Source organism: Perca fluviatilis, chromosome 5 (assembly GCF_010015445.1).
Source record: "Perca fluviatilis chromosome 5, GENO_Pfluv_1.0, whole genome shotgun sequence".
Taxonomy (NCBI): domain Eukaryota; kingdom Metazoa; phylum Chordata; class Actinopteri; order Perciformes; family Percidae; genus Perca; species Perca fluviatilis.
The window spans coordinates 10,268,776-10,289,147 of record NC_053116.1 but is presented as its reverse complement, the minus strand read 5'-3'; the positions used below and the strand labels follow the sequence as shown (position 1 = coordinate 10,289,147).

General features: G+C 40.6%; 1 protein-coding gene across 13 annotated transcripts in view; it reads right to left on the bottom strand.

Annotated features, from left to right (window-relative positions):
* Nucleotides 1-1,007: 1,007 nt before the first annotated feature.
* Nucleotides 1,008-20,372, bottom strand: part of hspg2 (heparan sulfate proteoglycan 2) — a 125,139-nt gene continuing 105,774 nt past the window's right edge. For 10 of the 13 annotated variants that reach the window (XM_039799814.1, XM_039799824.1, XM_039799823.1 and 7 more), the window contains 25 exons: nt 19,250-19,412; nt 18,092-18,189; nt 17,735-18,001; nt 17,027-17,139; nt 16,032-16,179; nt 14,833-14,949; nt 14,619-14,636; nt 12,600-12,684; nt 12,361-12,505; nt 12,153-12,255; nt 11,923-12,032; nt 11,256-11,364; nt 11,033-11,131; nt 9,864-10,085; nt 9,455-9,699; nt 9,196-9,367; nt 7,923-8,045; nt 7,473-7,529; nt 5,953-6,028; nt 5,256-5,334; nt 4,788-4,835; nt 4,374-4,444; nt 4,183-4,266; nt 2,603-2,706; nt 1,008-1,321 (listed from right to left, as the gene is read on the bottom strand). In XM_039799814.1, the coding sequence (XP_039655748.1) occupies nt 1,149-1,321; nt 2,603-2,706; nt 4,183-4,266; nt 4,374-4,444; nt 4,788-4,835; nt 5,256-5,334; nt 5,953-6,028; nt 7,473-7,529; nt 7,923-8,045; nt 9,196-9,367; nt 9,455-9,699; nt 9,864-10,085; nt 11,033-11,131; nt 11,256-11,364; nt 11,923-12,032; nt 12,153-12,255; nt 12,361-12,505; nt 12,600-12,684; nt 14,619-14,636; nt 14,833-14,949; nt 16,032-16,179; nt 17,027-17,139; nt 17,735-18,001; nt 18,092-18,189; nt 19,250-19,412 (3,029 nt within the window). In that variant the 3' untranslated portion in view covers nt 1,008-1,148. The remainder of the gene's footprint in view (nt 1,322-2,602; nt 2,707-4,182; nt 4,267-4,373; nt 4,445-4,787; nt 4,836-5,255; nt 5,335-5,952; nt 6,029-7,472; nt 7,530-7,922; nt 8,046-9,195; nt 9,368-9,454; nt 9,700-9,863; nt 10,086-11,032; nt 11,132-11,255; nt 11,365-11,922; nt 12,033-12,152; nt 12,256-12,360; nt 12,506-12,599; nt 12,685-14,618; nt 14,637-14,832; nt 14,950-16,031; nt 16,180-17,026; nt 17,140-17,734; nt 18,002-18,091; nt 18,190-19,249; nt 19,413-20,372) is intronic. The other 3 variants (XM_039799820.1, XM_039799821.1, XM_039799817.1) reach the window with 3 other exon arrangements.

Below are 20,372 nucleotides of genomic sequence, written 5' to 3'. Positions count from 1 at the left end.
AAAATAATATATCTTCAACAACCACACATAAAAAAATACACCCTTTTCAGCTTTTTTTAAACTGTTTTTATGAGATCTACTCAATCAAATAAGGCTGCGGAGGCAACAAACCATGCCATACTCTTAAAAAAAAAAAAAATCAACCTCAAACGCCATGCATATCAACAAATGTGACACTAGTGTATACTGTTTAACATTGTTTTCTTCATCTAAGTAACCAAATTACTAAAAAAAAAGCACCTCTCTACATGTGACAGACAGATAACCATGTTATGATGTGATGTATCTTCATGTCTGATGTTAGCACCAATGTTTCTTTCTTTTCATAAAAACAAAACGAATACAGCCACAGAAGACACGACAGCGCTGTGAATGACTTGCAAAGCAAAAAAAAAGCAGCCACGTTAAAGCAGCAGCACATGTAACATATGCGGTTATTAATTTGTATTCGACGACCTGAGTTGTGTACTGACGCTGCATGTGACCGTGTGCGCTCCTCTCCCAACAATTTGCAAAAGACTGTAAGAATGCTCACGCGAGCGCAAAAAAAAAAAAAAAAAGGTTCCTCTACAGAAGTGAAGAAAGAAGGCCTAAACATCTTTAAGTATTAATACAGTTAGGCCTATAAAAAGCCATGGACGCACAGTATTAGAACCCAGAATAAACTCTAGGAAAGTTGAAGAGCAGTTATGGTTAGTTTGCATGTTTTCCCCCACAAATATAATATATATATTCATATGTATATAAATAAAAATTCAGTGCTGTAAAAACATCTCCAACTCCATAGGATCTGACCCATCGTAGAAGGCCTAATATGTTTTACTCTTACTCTTCTCATGGCTAAAAACTACTGCTGGAAGTATGTAAACTGTACTGGTTCTCTTGTGTTAATAGTCCTTCATTGACAATACAACACCGAGGAAGAGAAGACTTTTTAATATCGTTTCATTTTTTCTCTTTTTTGGTTTAACTGCACACAGAGAAACATATCCTGTTGTGTCATCATGTTTTTTTTTTTTTTTTTGGTAGCAGCAAAGCACCAAGTCTCTCTGTGTGAGTCTGCTGTGTGTGTGTGTGTCTGACATCACTCCATAGTCTCTGTGTGTGTATGTGTGTGTTTGTGTGCTTGTGTGTGTGTGTGCTGCGATCTATGAAGAGCACGGCTGCACGTTGATGCCGTGGGCTGCGTAGGTTTGCAGGTCGATGGCCTGGGCTGGCTGCTGTCCCGGCCGGGCGTTCATTAGTGCCAGGTTCCTCACGCAGCCCGTCATTCCAGACAGAAACTTCCCTCCTGTCATAGCAGACATGTCTGGGGCTCCGCCTGTCACATAAGAACACACACACATAGTAAGCAACCAGTGTCGAAGTTCCTCTTTGGACATAGAGCTCAACAGTGACCGCCCACTTTTTTGAATGGCTCTGGTTCCGGAAGTGATTGTCACCATTTAACATCTCCATTGACGTTTCATGAAATGCTTATATAAAGAGTTTTAATTAAGCCTAGGACCAAGCCAATCAGCTCCGAGTTGAATCGTGACCATTCAACATTTGATTCGGCGCAAAAGAACATTTTGAAAACGTAAAAAAAAAGGCAAAGGTACAAGACTGTGTATGGAAACCTGTACGGTTGCCCTTAGGATTGTGGGTAGTGTAGTATTTCTCCATAACATTGTGAATAAAAACATTCTTAAAACAAGGTTGATTTCATACAGACTTCTACAGGAGTACAAACTTTCATTTCACATCCTCGTAGCTCGTGGTCAGTCTACCTTGGATTGTTTAGACATAATGGCTAATAATCAAAATCCTTGTGGAGAAAATCCATGGGATTTTTACTTAAGGCCAAAACTGTTGAGCTCTATTTGGATCCACAAAGCAGCTTTGAGAAAATGTTGGTCTCATACAGCTAATGCTAACTGACCCTAAATGACCCAGATTACTAAAGTACTACAGAAAATTGAGTAAACATTTTCAAATTGTGCAACTCTTTTAAATGGAGCAACAAAACTGACAAAATATAGTAAAATGTGTAACATTAGTGGAGCAATCGAGAGCATAGCTAGCTTAATTGTGTGGATAGCTGGCCTAACTAAAAACACTGGAAGCTAAACTCACTAATGCATCTATTTCCATCGGGGTTGTTGATGAAGACAAAAGACATGCACTTGAAGATAAAGATAATGCTAATAATATAATAATTTAAATAATGTTAAAAAAGACGTAGTATAGACGTACAAGTATTATTAGCTAGCTAACTTTGTTAGTGTTAGCTTGCAGGCCAAAATGCTTTAGCTGTTACAAGAGGTTACACAGTGAGCAGTGTGCAGCAGTAGTTTTATGAAGAAGGCTAGCCTCAGCTAGCTGAAAAGCCTGGCTGGGTGTGTTTAGCTACCACTGGTTTCATATACATTAGCTAGCCACACAATTTTCTTTTACAAACTGTTAAAAGGAAAAGTATAAAGCTTTACATTATTTCACCCTCCATTTTAATTCTTTATTAACCAAAAATATTATTTAGTAATGTTTTCAGCTATATGACTTGTCTGTTAATCTTTCACTAGATTTTGTCAGTTCCAGGCCTCCATACTTTCAATCCACTCACCAAGGTATAAATTGCCTTTAGTGTTGACCATGAGGCTTTTGCCTTTAGACTGTCCATGTAGCGTGGCTCCTCCGTCAATCTGGATGTATCCATCTTTTCCAGTTCTGCGTGAAAAGAGGAACATCAGGAATCAAACACAACTCAATAAAGCACTGCAGATGCACAGCCAAATCAGTTGATATATGGATAATAGCTAATAAAGCTGGTACATTATCATTAACAAAAATACAGAACACATTAGTGAGGTCCAAATGTATTGGGCTAATTATATGACAAGAGAACATGAGTTAGCCTAAATATAGCATGGGTGAACATTTTTCAAAGCTGATAGTTTTAAATGATTGGATTTGTTTTGTGTTTTTAGCTATTGTAATTAGCAGCCTATTAGTAATTTCACTACTGTTAGCTAAATCTTTGAAGTTCCAGTAATTGGTTGGTCACATGGTGTGTGTGTGTGTGTGTGTGTGTGTGTGTGTGTGTGTATATATATATATATATATATATATATATATATATATATATATATATATACATACACACAGTACAGGCCAAAAGTTTGGACACACCTTCTCATTCAATGCGGTTTCTTTATTTTCATGACTATTTACATTGTAGATTCTCACTGAAGGCATCAAAACTATGAATGAACACATATGGAATTATGTACTTAACAAAAAAGTGTGAAATAACTGAAAACATGTCTTATATTTTAGATTCTTCAAAGTAGCCACCTTTTGCTTTTTTTGATAACTCTGCAAACCCTTGGTGTTCTCTCAATGAGCTTCATGAGGTAGTCACCTGAAATGGTTTTCACTTCACAGATGTGCTTTGTCAGGGTTAATTAGTGGAATTTTTTCCCTTATTAATAAAAAAGCAAAGGGTGGCTACTTTGAAGAATCTAAAATATAAGACATGTTTTCAGTTATTTCACACTTTTTTGTTAAGTACCTAATTCCATATGTGTTCATTCATAGTTTTGATGCCTTCAGTGAAAATCTACAATGTAAATAGTCATGAAAATAAAAAGGAAATGCATTGAATGAGAAGGTGTGTCCAAACTTTTGGCCTGTACTGTATATATATATATAAATAGCTGGTGCCCATATGCTTTATCATTCGTGGTTTGTTTACATAAATCATAGGGAATGCAAAATGTTGCCACACTTCAAGGAAGCATGGGGGTTTAGCAGTTCTGTTGTTTCTCCATCATCTCAGTGGTCATGGTATGTGGAAAAGTGAATCTGCAGGCAACCGGTAAGCTATGCTATGTCTTTGGTTAACGTTACAGACTGTTGCACGTCCCGGTGTTTGAACCTTTTTGAATGAAAGGCAGCACTGTTTAGCTTTAAGATTTTTAACCGTGTTTAAGCAAACTATTAGCCAACGGAAGGTTAACGCTGTCTGCTGCCAAGTGTAGCGCTAACTACTGTCACAAGCAGTGATTCATGATGTGGTATCTGGTGCGGCATCAGAGTAGTTTTATGAGTATAAGTACAAGTACATGAGCGCAGTTTCAGACCCGATACCCCGATACTGGTATTGGTATACATATGTGCGTCCCTAATAATATGCAAACATACCTGACTGCTGTGACCTTGTGCCATCTCCCATCATTAATGGACCTCTGGGACAAGATTTCTGCCTCTCCGCTGCCCAACTGGTATCTGGATATCATACAAATTGTCAGCATTACTACAACATTTACTATATGAGCTGAAAATAAAACTCATCAAGATGTCAACAGAAGTACAGGGTTACAAGGCTGAGTCACCTGAAAACAAGGTGTCCATTCTGCAGCCCAAGGCTAATGAAGTCCTTGCCTTTGCCGTTTTCTCCAGGTTCCTGAAAATAAACGTGTTTAGTCAGAAGAGGAAGAGGGTGCTGTGTGATTGAATACTGAGAACCACTGAGCAGCTGCCCTGTAGTCACTTTCCACACCAACTGTTTTAACAGCAAACATGAAGCAATGCAGACAGATTTCTCCCAACAGTATTTGTAGAAGTGTGATAAAACCTTCCATGCTAAATAACAGTGGCAATAGAAGCCATCATGGACATTGTGCAAACCAAACACAGACATTCAAATGACATTAATCATCAGCATCGACTGTACATATTTGAATGTAAAGCACATGTTATGAAACATGCAAAAATGAATGAGGAGTGTCTTGTGTTTGAGTGGATACCTTTTTACTAGCATGCACCTTTCGCAAATTGCGTGCGCCTTTGGTCTCCTGAGGAAAATGGAGGGTGAGTTAGAGAAGCAACATGCATTTATTTAGTGGTGTGAGATAGAGCCGGGCTCGCAGCCAACATGCCCAACAATGTCACAGCCTCAGCGGCACAAGTACGATTGAGACAGTGAACACTGAAATGAAAGAAAAAAAATGCAGTATTGTATAAGGGATATATTATTGGGGACACGTAAGTTAAAAAAAGAAATTGCTCCCTGAATGCTAGGAGAACATTAATGAGCATCACTGCTTTACAGAGGAGGTAATGGTGATGATTAAGAGTGCTCAAGTGCAGCAGCAAAGTTAGGGTGAGGATGAGAAGGTGGAGGGGAAGGATGTGAGTATCAGGTTTAAGATTTGGATTAAACCATGGCTCAGTCCTACAGTATAAATAAGTCTCAAGATGGGAGCAGGACTTACCACTCCCTGCCACAAGATCAGCCCCTCAGAGGAGCTTGTGTTGATCTCCAGTTCGATGGTCTCTGGCGAGTCATGGGGACTAAAAAAAAAAAAATCATTTCAATCATCATTCAATCAATCCTTTTACCCACACTCACTTGGTATATCACAATGTAGGGCTGGGCAATATATCGATATTGAATCGATATCGATATATGGGGCTAGATATCGTCTGAAACTTTGGATAGAGTAATATCGCATCATGACACAACCTTTCCTGGTTTTAAAGGCTGCATTACGGTAAAGTGATGTCATTTTCTGAACTTAGCAGACTGTTGTATTATTGGCCTTTACCCACTTAGTCATTATATCCACATTAGGGCTACTTGATTATTGGAAGATATTGTGGGGTATGTAGCTTACTGTGTCTAGTGTGCTATCTGGTATTCTTTATGCTATCCTCCTTATGTGTAAATTTATTTTTATTTTAAATATTACTGTATGTTGTTAGGATCTTTCATATATTAGGATTCTCTTTTTTTGTTTTGTTTGTTTGTTCTTTGTCTTCTACACTCTAATCTTCATATACTGTTTTGTTTGTTTTAAATATAAATAGGATTACAAAAAAATTATAAATTTACCCATGATGCACTGTAACATCAACTCCTATAATACATCTGTGAGTGTAAAATAGTGTCGAAAAGCACACCACAGTTACCTTCTTGGAAAAATGGATCTGGGAAGGGCAACGTATCCATCACCGTGGAAATGAGCTGCGTACTGATATGGCGAATCTAGAAATAATACAGTAAATACACATCAAAAATGATACTCTAATAATAGCAAAGCTGCTGTGAACGTTCATTCTCACTGTTATGGTGCCCTCCAGTGGCGAAAGCATGGAAGAAACCCTGGTAAGACAGGCTTGGTTAGATCCGGCAGATACAGACAAAGAGCTATCTCTTCACTGAAATCACTTTGTATTTGTATTTGTTGGTGGTGTTTAAAGCAACTTTTAATAGAAGAAAATACATAGTCTGTCCTTTTGATAACTTTTGAAAAGTTGAACTCACAAGCAATAAAACGCACCCGTAGCTGATATTACTGAATTAGTTACTCTATGTTTTAACGACTCAGAGATACATTTAATAAACAAGTTTACTTCTTGTTATACAACTAAAATGCTGCTAAAATATAGCGTGGCAGTAGCACAAGTAAATATATTTATAAAGTCAGCAAATTGACTCAGTTACAAAGCTATATCTTTTTTAAAGTTTGCTACAGTTAACTAACAATAGCCACCTTAAGCACATACTCTAGGTGTACAGAAATGAGAAATTGGGTGTTTTAATGCTTAGCAATTCTCCTTTTCATTTGTGGGGGGAAGATAATGTTAATTCTTCTCTCAAATGCCACATTGTCTCACTTTATGCGGCCCAAATCTAGGTGCAAATACTGCAATTCCAACCCCCCCCCCAAAAAAATAACAATCTTCAGCACAACTAAACCAGGCTCCATGATGCAAACTCATGACAGTCCATGACAACTCCTCACCAACACATGAGCAAGCTATTCGCCATTCCTCACACTCTCCACCATCTCTGACCTTTCACAGAAATCAAACCGAACTCACCACGGGTCCATGCACAAATACCACATTAAGCACAGAATATGTTTGCAATACCGTACGTCTCATCTCACCCACACACCATCACACTGGGCTTTCAACAGACATGTTTGGAGTTGTTAGTAACAGCGCAAATTAAAGGTTTGGACTTAAGACAGTTTCAGAGACAAAAACAAGTATTCTTGTGTATTTTCTTGTATTACAGACGGGCATTCTTGAAGTAGACGGAAGGAGACGAGTGTTTATGTTGTGAGTAACCATCTTACAGGCATTGACATGATGAGAGGGAAAAAAAGAAATACAAGGGGAATTCCACATTTCCATTTGGGTCCAAAAAAACAGGCAGCACGGATCAGTTGATCTCCCAACTACAGTCTACCATCCTGTTACCTTTTTAGCATAGATGCAGAATTCCCCTCTCCCAACTTTCCAATGGGGATGAGAGCCTCAGTTGCCAGCTGAGTACAGACGCAAGTTTGGTATGCGTGAAACACGTGTTAGGCAATAGACAGTTCGGGTTGAGCTTGGAAGGGACGCGGGGCCCCTCAGGCTCAGATGGGCCCCTGTTAGTCACATTGGTGTCAGGCAGACTGAATATTGAGATACTGTACCATTCGATTCGCTACTTTCCAAATTCCTCAGGGCCTTGGGGAAGCTGGAGACCTGGCCTGTGTGTGCAGGATATAGCCATGAGAGTGCAGGGGTAAGACATACGAAATCAGTAAGGGAGTGATCTGTCTGATGTTAGAAGGGCTTCATACTGTGAAGAATGTGAGTCATATGGGCTCATTACTGGTTGCATGTCTAGTCTTTGGGCTTTGATGGCCAATATCTTTGTCTATGGGATGCAGGGGTGTGCAGTAAGTAGCATGTGCTGTACTGGGGCCAATGCTTTGGAGATTTGTTCTCCAGATCTTTTAGAAAGATTCTGCTACTGAAATTGTAGGACTATAAATTAGCAATGCAATGAATTACTTTATCCCTCACATGTTCTGCTATTTCTGGCTTTGATTTTAATGTCACATTTGGATTACATGGTTGGGTAGCTAGTCAATACTTACTTTCTTCGCAGTTCAGGCCTGTGTGGCCGGGCGCACACACACACTGGCCGGCGACGCAGCTGCCGCCATTCTGGCATTGAAGGTTGCTCTGGCACACGTCTTTCACCACCTCACAACGCTCACCTGCGGGGTCACATCCCAGTTATGCGTCAGGGGCGAAAGGTTGTTGGTTCACGCCATAGGCGGGGCGAGTTCACAGGGTTTGGAGATAATACATGAAAATGCTCTTTTTGGGGGGGGGGATTTGACCAATTTTTAAGATTAAGAGTTTATATTTTGAACTTGAGCTATGTTACTGGTTGCACAGCGTTTGTGGTTCGACTGGTCGTGACTGTTTTCCCAAGATGGCGCCGGTTTATCTTTTTAATAAACTGTCTGTACACTTACAAAGTTCTCAATGCTTTGGTTTACATGTAGGGACCCTCATCATGCTACCGTGGAAGTGTGGCGCTATTTTGAGCCTTGTTAGTGGTATAGAAATAGCAATTTCTTTTTACTTTACCAGTGCCCCGACTACTAGCGTTACAAGCTGATTAGCGGTTTGATTAAGCGATTAACTGGTCACATTCGATTAGCATGAAAACATATCCCAGAGAATGATCGTTCTGTTATTAACCCCTAAGTTCATTTTGCGCCGGAATTGTCCTTTAAGTACTTTCCCTATTTTCTATTGTAAACATTCAATCTTGCATTTATTTGACATTTTTTCAAACGCTGCCACTCTAGCCATCTCACAGATCCACTCCTGGATTGACGGCACCCCTTCATTCATCCATCCTCTTAGATTAATCTGTCTGGCTATCATTAAACTCGTCTGCAGCCAGCTTCATATGTACCCATTTCCTAGAACAAATGGTCTTGGGCTGAATTGAACCTGCGTCGCTGCAATTAGACAGAGGTGGGTTTGACCAATTTGAAAAAATTCAGATATTTTTCAAGAAGCAGATCTGTTTAAATTAATTTTTAACCAGATATTATATCCTGATGCACCCACAAGTTGGATTTCCTAGAAGCTGATGAGCATAGTTTAAAGGTAAGGAGGTCGCCTTAGCTCACAGCCACAGCTCTGACGCTCTTCCACTTATAGGAAGTGAAGTGAAGAATGGGCAGAAAACACAAATGCAGTGCAGATTGTGCAACAGAATCCAGAACTGTGACGCAAATAATAACAAACAATGTAGAAAGATTATAGTTGCAAATGCTGCCTGGAATTCTGGGCAGATCTGACACATGCGATTCCAGTGTTTAGCAAACTGTGAGCATGAGCACTAACCTTCAAATCCATCCTTACAGAGGCATTGGTACTCATATTCAGCACTCGACATGCAGTGACCACCATTCAGGCAGGGCCGGCGGTCACAGGGGCTGTTGTCCACACACTTGCGGATAGATCTGCTTTCTGTGAAGCTGTAGGACAGATCCACCTTCTTGTTGTTGATGGCAACCTAAGCAGGGAGCGCAGACACATTGTTGGCTACCACAAACTGAAAATTTTTATGTTTTTGTTTTTTCTTTGCACAGAGAGAACTCACCTCTCCTATACAGCCCTTAAACAGTTCGCTGACATTGGCGGGCTTAGGCAGGATGTCCATGCTGGGGACTCCTCCCAGGTACATGGGGGTGTGGATATTGAGGCCCTGGGTACTTCCTGGAGACGTCTTCCTCTCCACTGGTCCTTGATCGACTTTCAGGTGGCCGGCCTTCTTGTTTCGCTCGGCCACAACTCTGTGCCACTGGCCCAGAGAGACTGGCTCTGAACTGAGAAGGATTGCTTGGCCTGGAAATCAAGATAGGCCCAGAATCAATTTGAGTCTCTATAACCATCGAACTCACCGAAAAAACCTTCATAATGTTAATTTATGAAACAGAAAACTTATTTTAAAGGACAAATGTATTCATACATTCATCAAAATGACGACGCAATTTGTGTTGATACTTTACCTGTGCCCAGTTCAAATCTGAACTCTACATGTCCCTCCACCATGGAGATGGCAACAAAGTCCTCCACCTTCATTTTCTTCCCTCCACAGAAAAACATCAGGCCGTCTCTTTCCATGGGCTTGAACTCCAGCTCAACACGCAGGTCATCATGGACGTTGGTCAGGGGAGGATAGGCTATGTATGACTCCTCACCATCAAACAGTGGAGTGGTCACCAGTTCCCCTAGTTAAAGTGAACCAGGATAGTTTTTTTTATGAAGCGTTATTTCAAAATACAAAATTGTCATCACAGTGCTCCTTTTCTGTATAAGGCTGCGTTCAGGCAGCCTGCGTCGGCCGTTCGACGGTCCGGCAAAAAACGCAGGTGTTTCCATTCATTTTGAATGGGGGTAGTGCGTTTAGGATGCAGCAGGGCCTGCAGTGAAAAGTTGAGACCGACTCACGTTTGGAAAAACGCAACCCCACGTCACGCTGCGGTGGCCAATCATGTGACCGGAGATCAGACTTGTCGGTGTGTTTAGAGCTATGGTTTGAGGTGGTGTGAGAATCCTGTACAGTGAACGGGAAACATCACTGCCTCTATCGCTGCCACAAGAAAGTTTTAAAACACAATGTGGGTAAAAAAAAAAAAAACGTAACACAAGCACTGAACTGGCCGGGACTTTGTGTAACAGCTGAATGCTTCCTGCAACCACAAAGCACTCGCAAAGTCTCGCTCGTCTCTTTCTCGCTTTCTCGCTTTCTCTGTGAAACGAAGCTGCCTTCAAGTGCTGTCGAAAAACGTTGAGATCGATACACGATCTGACGGAAAACAGTAGGCTAATTGTGAAATATAAAATCTACTTGTGCTTTGTTGGGGGGTAAATTGCCGGATCACTTTTTTTTGGAGTGAATGCCCCCTAAACAAAATAACAAAAACAACTTTTTTCTTTGGAATAATGTAACCTATGTAGGATTTAAAACTGTATTAGACAGTAACATAGTTAAACTCTCGTCCCATAGGCCATTTCGCATGCACTTACCCATCTTTTTCCCAGTCCGCTTTAATAGTGGCAGTTCTTGAAGGATATTTTGAAGGAAAAATGATCTATACCAATATTGTACAGTATATCCTCACACAATACTTGGAATATTGTTTGTATAGGAGATTAGAGTAACTTTCTGTCTTACCATCCATGCATTTGTTTCCAAACTTGCCAAGATGGCAGCGGCAGTCATAGCCCAGGCCATTTTGGCGGTTGATGCAAGTGGCGTCTGGTCCGCAGGCCTCTGTGGGAATTTAGGTCACAAGCAGTCACAATTATTAACTAGTTGCACTGTTATTGAGTTGACACTGTAGCATCATCCAGGTACTTTGATTTATTTGTGTAGTCAGGTGGAGAGCCACATGTACCTGAGTGACAGTGCAGGGATGAGTGGTGCTGGCAGTTGCTGCCTGTGAATCCTCTGGGGCAGCCGCACTTATACAAGCTGGCTTCTGAGTCCTCACACTTCCCTCCATTCTGAATAATGACATGGAAATAAATTAAAGGTCCTGTATTGTAAAAAGTGAGATTTCCATGTCTTTTTTATTATAAAGCAGGTTTAGGTGCTATAAAATAAACTGTGAAAGTAACAAAACGCTCAGAGAAATGCACACAGCCCATATTCAGAAACTGTGCCTTTAAACGAGCCATCAGGACTTCTGTACGGTTGTGAAGTCACAACTACACTGTATATAGGTAGAAAGGGAAGCTACAGTGCCGTTACAGTCATTCCCCGGCTGCAATGAGGGGGCAGAGACTCCGAGAGCGCGGGGGCCACATTGAGCCCCGACAAAACGTAGCAACGCGCGGGGGTTAAAGAGACCGGCACTAAAGCATAGCGTTTCAGACTGACGGACAGTATGAGAAACATAATGTGTTTTGTGAACATTAAAGCATGTAAACATGTTCTAATAGAAACCCTAAATAAAAGTATGAACCTGAAAATGAGTATAATATGGGACCTTTAACAGGATATTATGGAATTAAACACAGACCAAATCCTACAAATACTTCTAGTGGATGGAGGTAACTGACCTGGCATGGGTGGTCTTTGCAGGTGGGGCAGTTTGTGACACCAGTAGAGCTGCGGTCAAGGTCTTTAAAGATAACCTCCTCACCTTGGATGACCAGCTGACGGATACAGCCTGCATATGATTAAATATGAATTCATTATTAAATATGAAATAAGGACAAGTCTACAAGCCAAGGGGACTTTTTCTCCATCCTATATTTCCTGTCATGGCGTAAACAGAGTGATGTCTTACCAACAAAACCAGTCTTGATTCCAGCAGTTTTGGCGAGGACCGTGTAGTTGGGGTAACCACCCACATGCAGCTCCTCATTCAGATCCAGGCCCTGGAACTTGCCCTGAGGACAGGAAATGTGCACATATGAAAAACTTATTAAATGACTTCAATAGATCAAATGCAAATTATGTGACAGTGAGAGTTAAATTCCTATTGACAGAAGTACCTGTGAGCTGCCGTTGATGGGCTCCCCTCCGTCTACAATGATATAGCCCAAAGTGTGGTTGCGATACAGCTCAACTGTGTGAAACTCTCCCAGTTTGACAGGGTTAGGGTCGCGTATGGAGGCCATGCCGGAGCCCACGTCAAACCTGAGACCGCATCAGAATTATTATCAACAAGATCGTCGTGCTGTTTTTTTTTTTAGCCAATTAGAAGTACTTTTTAAGATCAGCACAAACTGACCTGAACTCCAAGCGGCCGCCCACAAGTCCCAGAGAGATAAAGTCTGCTCCTGTGGTCCTTCTCTGGCCGTTGTAGAGGATCATACCTACACCACAAAAACAGGACGAGTGAGAACCTGTATAAACTTAATCATAAATGCATACCCTACAATAATATCCATCTCAATAAGTCAAAAACAAAATCTAGTAGTTTTATTTTAAACAAGGGGAATCTTACAGTTATTTCAAGAATTGTTTTATTGGAACAATTTCCCTTATTCAGCTTTCTCCTGCATTCCTGAAATAACCATCTGATCCCATTAGACTTTTCCACTCAGGAAAACCAAGATTTAAGACTAAGGGCCCTATTTTAACAATCCAAGCGCACGGCGTGAAGCGTCCACTTTTGCTAATTCGACGCCGGAAAAAAGGGTCCGTGCGCCGGGCGCATGGTTCTAAAGGGTTGTACTTAGTGTCTTCATGAATAGGTGTGTTTTGGGCGTAACATGGAATAAACCAATCAGAGCGTCATCTCCCATTCCCTTTAAAAGCCAGGCGCGTTTGGACCTTGGCGCATTGCTATTATGATGGCGGATTTGTACCGTAATATTTTTATTTGTGATCTTTTGCATGTGTGTGTGCTGCTGCGCTTCCCTGTGTGTGTAACAAGCATAGTGTGTGCGCGCTGTGCATGAGCCTAAGCCCATTTTGCTAATGCGCTGTTAAAATAACAATGAAATGCTGCGCTATTGACTTTAGACCAGGTTTTTGTTGGTCAAGATAGCTGCCTCAAGATAGCAATAGAAGAATTTCGCCAAGAATTCACCTGAACACACCTCCCTGTAAGACCAGCACGCCCATGGGCGCAAAGATGGGCACAGGTGCATTTGCTATTTAAGCGACGCGGGCGCTGGTCTTAAACTAGCAAAGACACCTGTGTTGGGCATTGCGCCTTGCTGCGCTGGGTGCAAGATAGGGCCCTAAATATGAGAGTAAGTGACTAGATTAGGATGGATATTGTTTGCAATTGAGTCATTCATAAAAAAAAAGTTAAACTCTTGGATGCTGGATGGTAAAGCAGCATGCTATGGTGAGGCTAGTTTAAAGCCAACCAAAGCCAGGTTATGACCTGCCATCCTATCTGGGCATCACTGGGCACACCATACTACCAGTCCTCTTTTTTTCCATCTCCACATGCCGGGAACACATGCTTTGCATGAGCCACAGAGACTCATGGGGAAGTGGGAACATGCCCTCTTAGATGTCCATCTACATCAGCTCTGATAGTTGTGAAAATAAGTGACTGAGAGCGAGTAGAATGCATTAATGTGCAACAAAAAGTTGTTCAAGTGTAAGGTAAGTTTAGACATACAAATATGCTGTAGATGTTAGGAGTCAAGCGTGTTCAAATAGCTTTTGCAATACATTTGTAGCTTGTTTGTTTCAGTTCGATACCTGATGCGTGGGATGTGCTGAGACAGCAAAAGATCCAAACAGGCAGCCACAAATAAGTCGCCAGCCAATCCGTATATTTTCCTTTGATTTTCCAAACATTTTATTGTAACGTGTTTGCTGTCGTGTCCCCACACATCTGGCACCAACTGTGGGTTGGTTAAAAGGAACCATATTTCTTTGCAAAGGCAATTTGACTAACTGTGGCTCTTTCAAAACGGCAGTGATGTCTAAATAAAAGAACACCTACAGAAATATGTGTGCAGCATTGCATTCAACACGTCTAGCATACAAGGACTGGGATTTTAAGCAGCAGTCCTGCTGTGTAGGCAGTGTAGAAGCTAATGAAGAAAAGTAAAAGCAGATTTGTAACAAGCTAGGATGTGGTTTTGTGATCATGACCGAAGAAAAAAAGCCTGTATGAAAACATAGGCCATGCGCCATCTTCTTGCATGTCTTTCACGGCTCCTAAATCAGCTCTGAGCTGGATGCATTATGTGAAAGAATCACAGAAGGCGGAAAAGCAGTACTGCCAACATCATCATCAACAGTCTGGAGTTTCCTGTGGTTCTCCAGCACTGAGACTCACCAGCGTACAATATGAGACCTTCCCACCACCACCATGAAGGTGAGAGGAAGAGGTGAGGGAGAGAGGGAAGGGACAGAAGACGCAGTGAAATTATACATGAGGAAATAATGACAATCATAGTAACATTACCACGCTGAAAGATTCGACACGAAAAAAAAAAAGTGTGAAATAATAAACTATACAATTTAACTGTGAAGCAAATTTAAGGTTGTACCATCCACATTATCAGGTCTGAAGTTGATCTTAATGCTGAAAGCCTTGTAGGCATTTTTGATGGTGGGCAGGGTGAGGTAGGACACAGGTTCCTGGGCAAAGTATGGCATCACTCTCTCTGGAAAAAGAAATGCACATAATCTCATAGTTAGATACAGTCAAAACCATTCTTTCATTTATTTATTAACCCTTGTGTTGTCTTCCATTGGACCATGCACTTGTCGTCCTCCCGGGCCAAAACAAAAAATTCCACACTTTTTCTGATGTTTTTGTCCCTTTTTTCGACACTTTTGGTGCTTTTTTCAATGTTTTTGGCGCTTTTCATTGTTGTTGCTGTTTTATGCTTCTTTTCACTACCGTGTATAAACACCACTAACACCAACTTATTACTAGTTTTACACGTATTTTTGGAAGTCATGGTCAGTATACCTCATTTATAGGAAATTATACATAATCCTTGAGTTAAAAAAGCGGAAATTATCAACTATTTAGACTAATATTAAAGGAAGGATAATCACAGACTGGTATATGTCAACGTTCAGTTGGGATACTGTTTTGAAACGTTTCAATTTCTTTTTCAAATGCTAAAAAATTTAACAAAACACCCCAAATTCATTGAAATTAAGAGATCCGATCTTTTGTTGTTCTTGCGAAGCGCGTTGTATGGAATCATCCATGTTATTTTTGGTTAATTAAAATTAGGAAGTTAAAAAGGAACCCATATTTCTGATACAGACATTTAGAAAATTAGCATTCCTTCCTGCAGTACAATGCACTCCTTTTCAATGACCCTATTTATCTAAAACAGCTCAAGCCCCCTTTTGAAATATATTGAAATAACCTACCTGTAAACATTTAATCCATTTCACCTCTCCACTCCTTTAAAAATGTCCTGTCTTCTTATTACAGAACCAACTGTACATGTACAACACCTCTACAACAGCATGCTAACAATGCAACCACCACTTCCAATATTATTACTAATATCCAATTTAACACTTGAATATAATTGCCTGATCCTGATGCTTTTTTTTTCTTTTCCCCTGTCTTTGTTTGTGGCTGTCGTTGTCGTTTTATTAACTGCTGTGTCTAATTGTGATTGCAGTGTATATTTATGTCGCTAAGGACCCCCTCGAAAAACGAGATGCTACATCTCAAGGGGTTATTTCTAATAAAGAATTTCCAACTCCGTAGACTAACCGTGCACTTCAAGTGTAGTAAAGGCTTCCACTTTTCCCTGTTTGTTAGAGGCGGTGCAGACATATGTCCCAGAATCCTCGTGGGTGACCCGAGGAACTGTCAGCGCGTTGACATCCTGGAAACACTTAGGAGGAAGCTCTCCTTCCACCTACATACAGAAATAGACACAGTGACAGTGTCAGTATTTTGATCATTTTAGCATCAACAAAACATTTACTCTCTTCAAAAAACAAATCTAGACTTAGACATCATAGAGAGGCGAAGTCCCTCACCTTAACTTGGAAAAAATATGAACGGGAGTGAATGGGGAAAGACAAATTGAGCCATGAATTACACATATGATGTTCATCAGTTTAATACATAATTTCGCAAGGTCAAAGTCTCAGTTTATTGTTAAACTGTTGAAGTATAAGACTGTGAAAATACGTAATTAGAAAGACTGCCCACTTCAAAGTCGCATGGATGACGTCTCGCTGAAGCTACGATGTGTCTGTGTGTATCGTACCGGGGATGGAACGTTACTCTAATGAGCAGAGGATCTCTCGCTGGTTCTTTTGCTAATCTGCTGAAAACACTTGACTGGATAAAACACAGCAGGTAAGATAACGTTACATGTGTTGTGGAACAGAGCTAAGCTAGCTAGCTAGCGAGCAAGCCGAGCATCAAGCTAGGTGACGTAAATTGTGTGAGACGAGAGATGTAGTTCACTGAGCGGTTTCACACAAAACTAAGTGGTCATATGATAAACCTACGGCTAACTGAGACTTTCTTCGGTTGAAAAATTATCTTTTAAATTGACGAACATCATATTTGTAATTCATGGCTCAATTCGAACCGGACCAAAAAATAATTATTATCTCTCCATTGACTCCCGTTCATATTTTTTTCAAAAGATAGGTCCCATGGACCGGAAGTAGAAGGCCGTGACTTTGGCTCTCTATAGATTATTCAAAAGAGTTCCCAAACACACTGAATTACAGAAATATCTTGGTTACCTTGGACCATTTGATCTCAGGTACAGGGTATCCTGTAGCCACACAGGGCAAGACTGCATCAGACCCAACTGTGACCTCCTTAGTTTCAGGCAGCGCAGCAATTTGAGGAAGGGCTGTGCAAACAGGAAGAGGGTTTAAATGAGGTGGTGCCAGCACAATGCATCAGTGTCTGTTCACATGCATGCACTTCTGTGTGTGTAATGGAAGGAAAATAATGTGTTTAACCCTCCTATTGTCCTCGGATCAAATTTGACCCATTTTCAAAATGTTTCCGTAGCAGAAATTCGGGTTTCCATCAACCAAATTGTCAAAAGAAATAACGTGGATGGTTCCATACATCGATCTTCACAAGTAAAATAAATGATCAGTTCACTACTTTCATTGAATTTGGGTGTTTCATTCAATTTTGTAGCATCTGAATTTATTTTTTGTAAAAGAACGTTGAAAAAAGTGACAAAATTGTCAAACGTGGAAAAAAACAACTAAAATGTCAAAAAAAAAAAAAGCGCAGAAAAACAAATCAACAAAAACATTGGTAAAAAGGACAAAAAAACTTAAAGACATCGGGAAAAAAGCAATAAAAGTGTTGAAAAAGATGACCAAAACGTTGAAAAAAAAGTTTCAATTTAAAATTTTGACCCAGAAAAACAAAAAGTTGCACAGTCGACGGGAAGACAACACGAGGGTTAAGCGCCCCTGTGCACTCACACTGGACGTGAAGGACCACCTGGGACTGTACCGAGCCTACGTCGTTGGTGGCCGTACAGCGGTACTGCCCGGCGTCGGCCTCCGTCACCTGATCGATCCTCAGCATGCCGCCCTTCACCATGATGTGAGCGGGCAGAGACCCGCCCACTTTGCTCCACTTAACTGTGGGCTCTGGGTCGCCAACAGCCTGGCACTCAAACTCCACAGAGTTCCCTATCATCACGGTCTGCACTGAGGTACGCACGTTGATCATCACCTTTGGCAGGGCTGTAGTAAAGAAGGGTAAAGGAGCATGTTCTTTTTTGGCTTTGGTGAAGCAGGGTATATACTGGTGTATTTGCAGTGAATGTAACGGACCTTGGATGGTCAACCTAGCAGTATCCTGGGCCTGACCATACACACTGCTGGCTCTGCAGATATACACGCCTTCGTTGCTCTGCTCAAGGTTCTCAATCCTACAGAGAGACATTAAATTACACTTACACATTGAAAACAAGCTGTGGTTAGGGTTTTTTATTCAAAATATTAAAGGGATAATCAGTGGATTTGAATGTTTTCTGATTCTGATTTAGACTTAAAGATAAAGTGCATAGTTTCTGTCTCCCCCATGAGGAATTCTAATTTAATGACAACTCTGTGGGTGCATCCACGTGACACAAGCCTTCCGGGATTGCGCGTCAACCCCACCCCTATTCCACCCAGTTGCTACTTAACCAAGGAGGACACGGAGGATTAAAAAAACTCTTCAGAAGAGGTAATTATCTTCACTCGAGTTTCTGCATGCGAAAGTCACCGGACGACACCAATTTCTGAACACAGCCATACTGAGAAATACAGAGAGAGTTTTGTGGAGCTGACAGTCTTAATTAGCTTTGTATCAACTCATCTGGGAATGGCTTGAATGTAATGGACGTTCATTGTATAAAAAAGTTATGACATAAAACTTTAAGTCTGGTGATATTTTATATTTGTCTTACTGTCAAAAAATGTCCATGATAAGAGTAAAACCAGCAATGAATTCACCCTACTAACAAATCAGTTTAGCCAAAGCCAGATATAGCGTATTCATCTGAAGCATGGAACTAAAATTGGAATTAGAAATACATTAATGAGCCACACTGTTGCACATGTTCCTTTATTAAGAAAGACATGAGCAGTGTAGTTTATTTTGAGTCAATCCCACATACTTTACATCGTACTACTGCTTTAAATACTACAGCACCAAATACATTTGAAAATAGTTTTACCCAAGGGATTTATTGACAATAATACAAATATAGATGGTTGCCAGCCTTGTCCTTTAAGTACATATGTATATGTTGTGCTAAATATGTTTTGGAATAAAACTTTGCTTTAAATACAAGGGAAACTGACTACTGAAACTCATTATTGCCGTTAATGGGTAATGCAATTCTGGCAGTTGGGTCTTACATATCGATACATTTAGAGCTGTTTTTTAATCTGGTATTTTTGTGTGCTTTCAACAAACCAACATATGGTGTGTGTATGAGTCACCTGAGCACCCCATCCTTGATATGGTGGTTCGGTGGCAGGGCTCCTCCTTCCTTCAGCCACTCAATTTTGGTTTCTATGCCACCTGCTGCTGAGCAGGTGAACTCCACAGCACTGCCCTGGGCCTTGACTTCAACCTGGGGTGATACACGCACTGCCAAGGGGGCTACAGAGGGGAAGGAAAGAGACCTGATTTAGGTCTTGCTCTTCATCACAAATCATTTTTAATCTTGAGATCAACATTTGCTACACCTGTAGGAGAGAAAAAGCATGTTTGTGCATATCTGGTGCGTATCAGTCTCTAATGTAAAGTTTACATTAATGTGACAAAAGCGAGTTGAAACTTGCATCTACGTGCAAGCAGTAGAGTAGTACAAATAGCTGCAAGTTTCTATTTGCCTCGTTGCGAATCTTTGGAACATAATTAGCAGGTTTTATAACAAAAACTAAAAACTTTGTGCAGATTAGTTGAGTAAAGTGAGTAAAGGGGTGGTGGTGGTGGTGGTGAGTTCTGAGGAGTTATGAGCGAGGTTCACTATTTTTGCTTTGCATTGAACGGTATTAGAATATGTTATATGTGAACACATTAGTTTAACACCATTAAAAAAATTATTTTATACGATTCATATTTCTTCAGTTAATAACTCAAAACGAAGCAGTCCACCTGATTGGACATGTGAAAAACTCCTTTAAAAATTGACAGCTCCATTTATTTATTTTTTCCTAAAGAAGAATAAAAACATTTGGGGGAAGGGGGGACTGAGGTTGTCATAATTCATGTACAGTACAGGCTAAAAGTTTGGACACACCTTCTCATTCAATGCGTTTCCTTTTATTTTCATGACTATTTACATTGTAGATTCTCACTGAAGTTATCAAAACTATGAATGAACACATATGGAATTATGTACTTAACAACAGTGTGAAATAACTGAAAACATGTCTTATATTTTAGATTCTTCAAAGTAGCCACCCTTTGATTTTTTATTAATAAGGGAAAAACTTCCACTAATTAACCCTGACAAAGCACACCTGTGAAGTGAAAACCATTTCAGGTGACTACCACATGAAGCTCATTGAGAGAACACCAAGGGTTTGCAGAGTTATCAAAAAAAGCAAAGGGTGG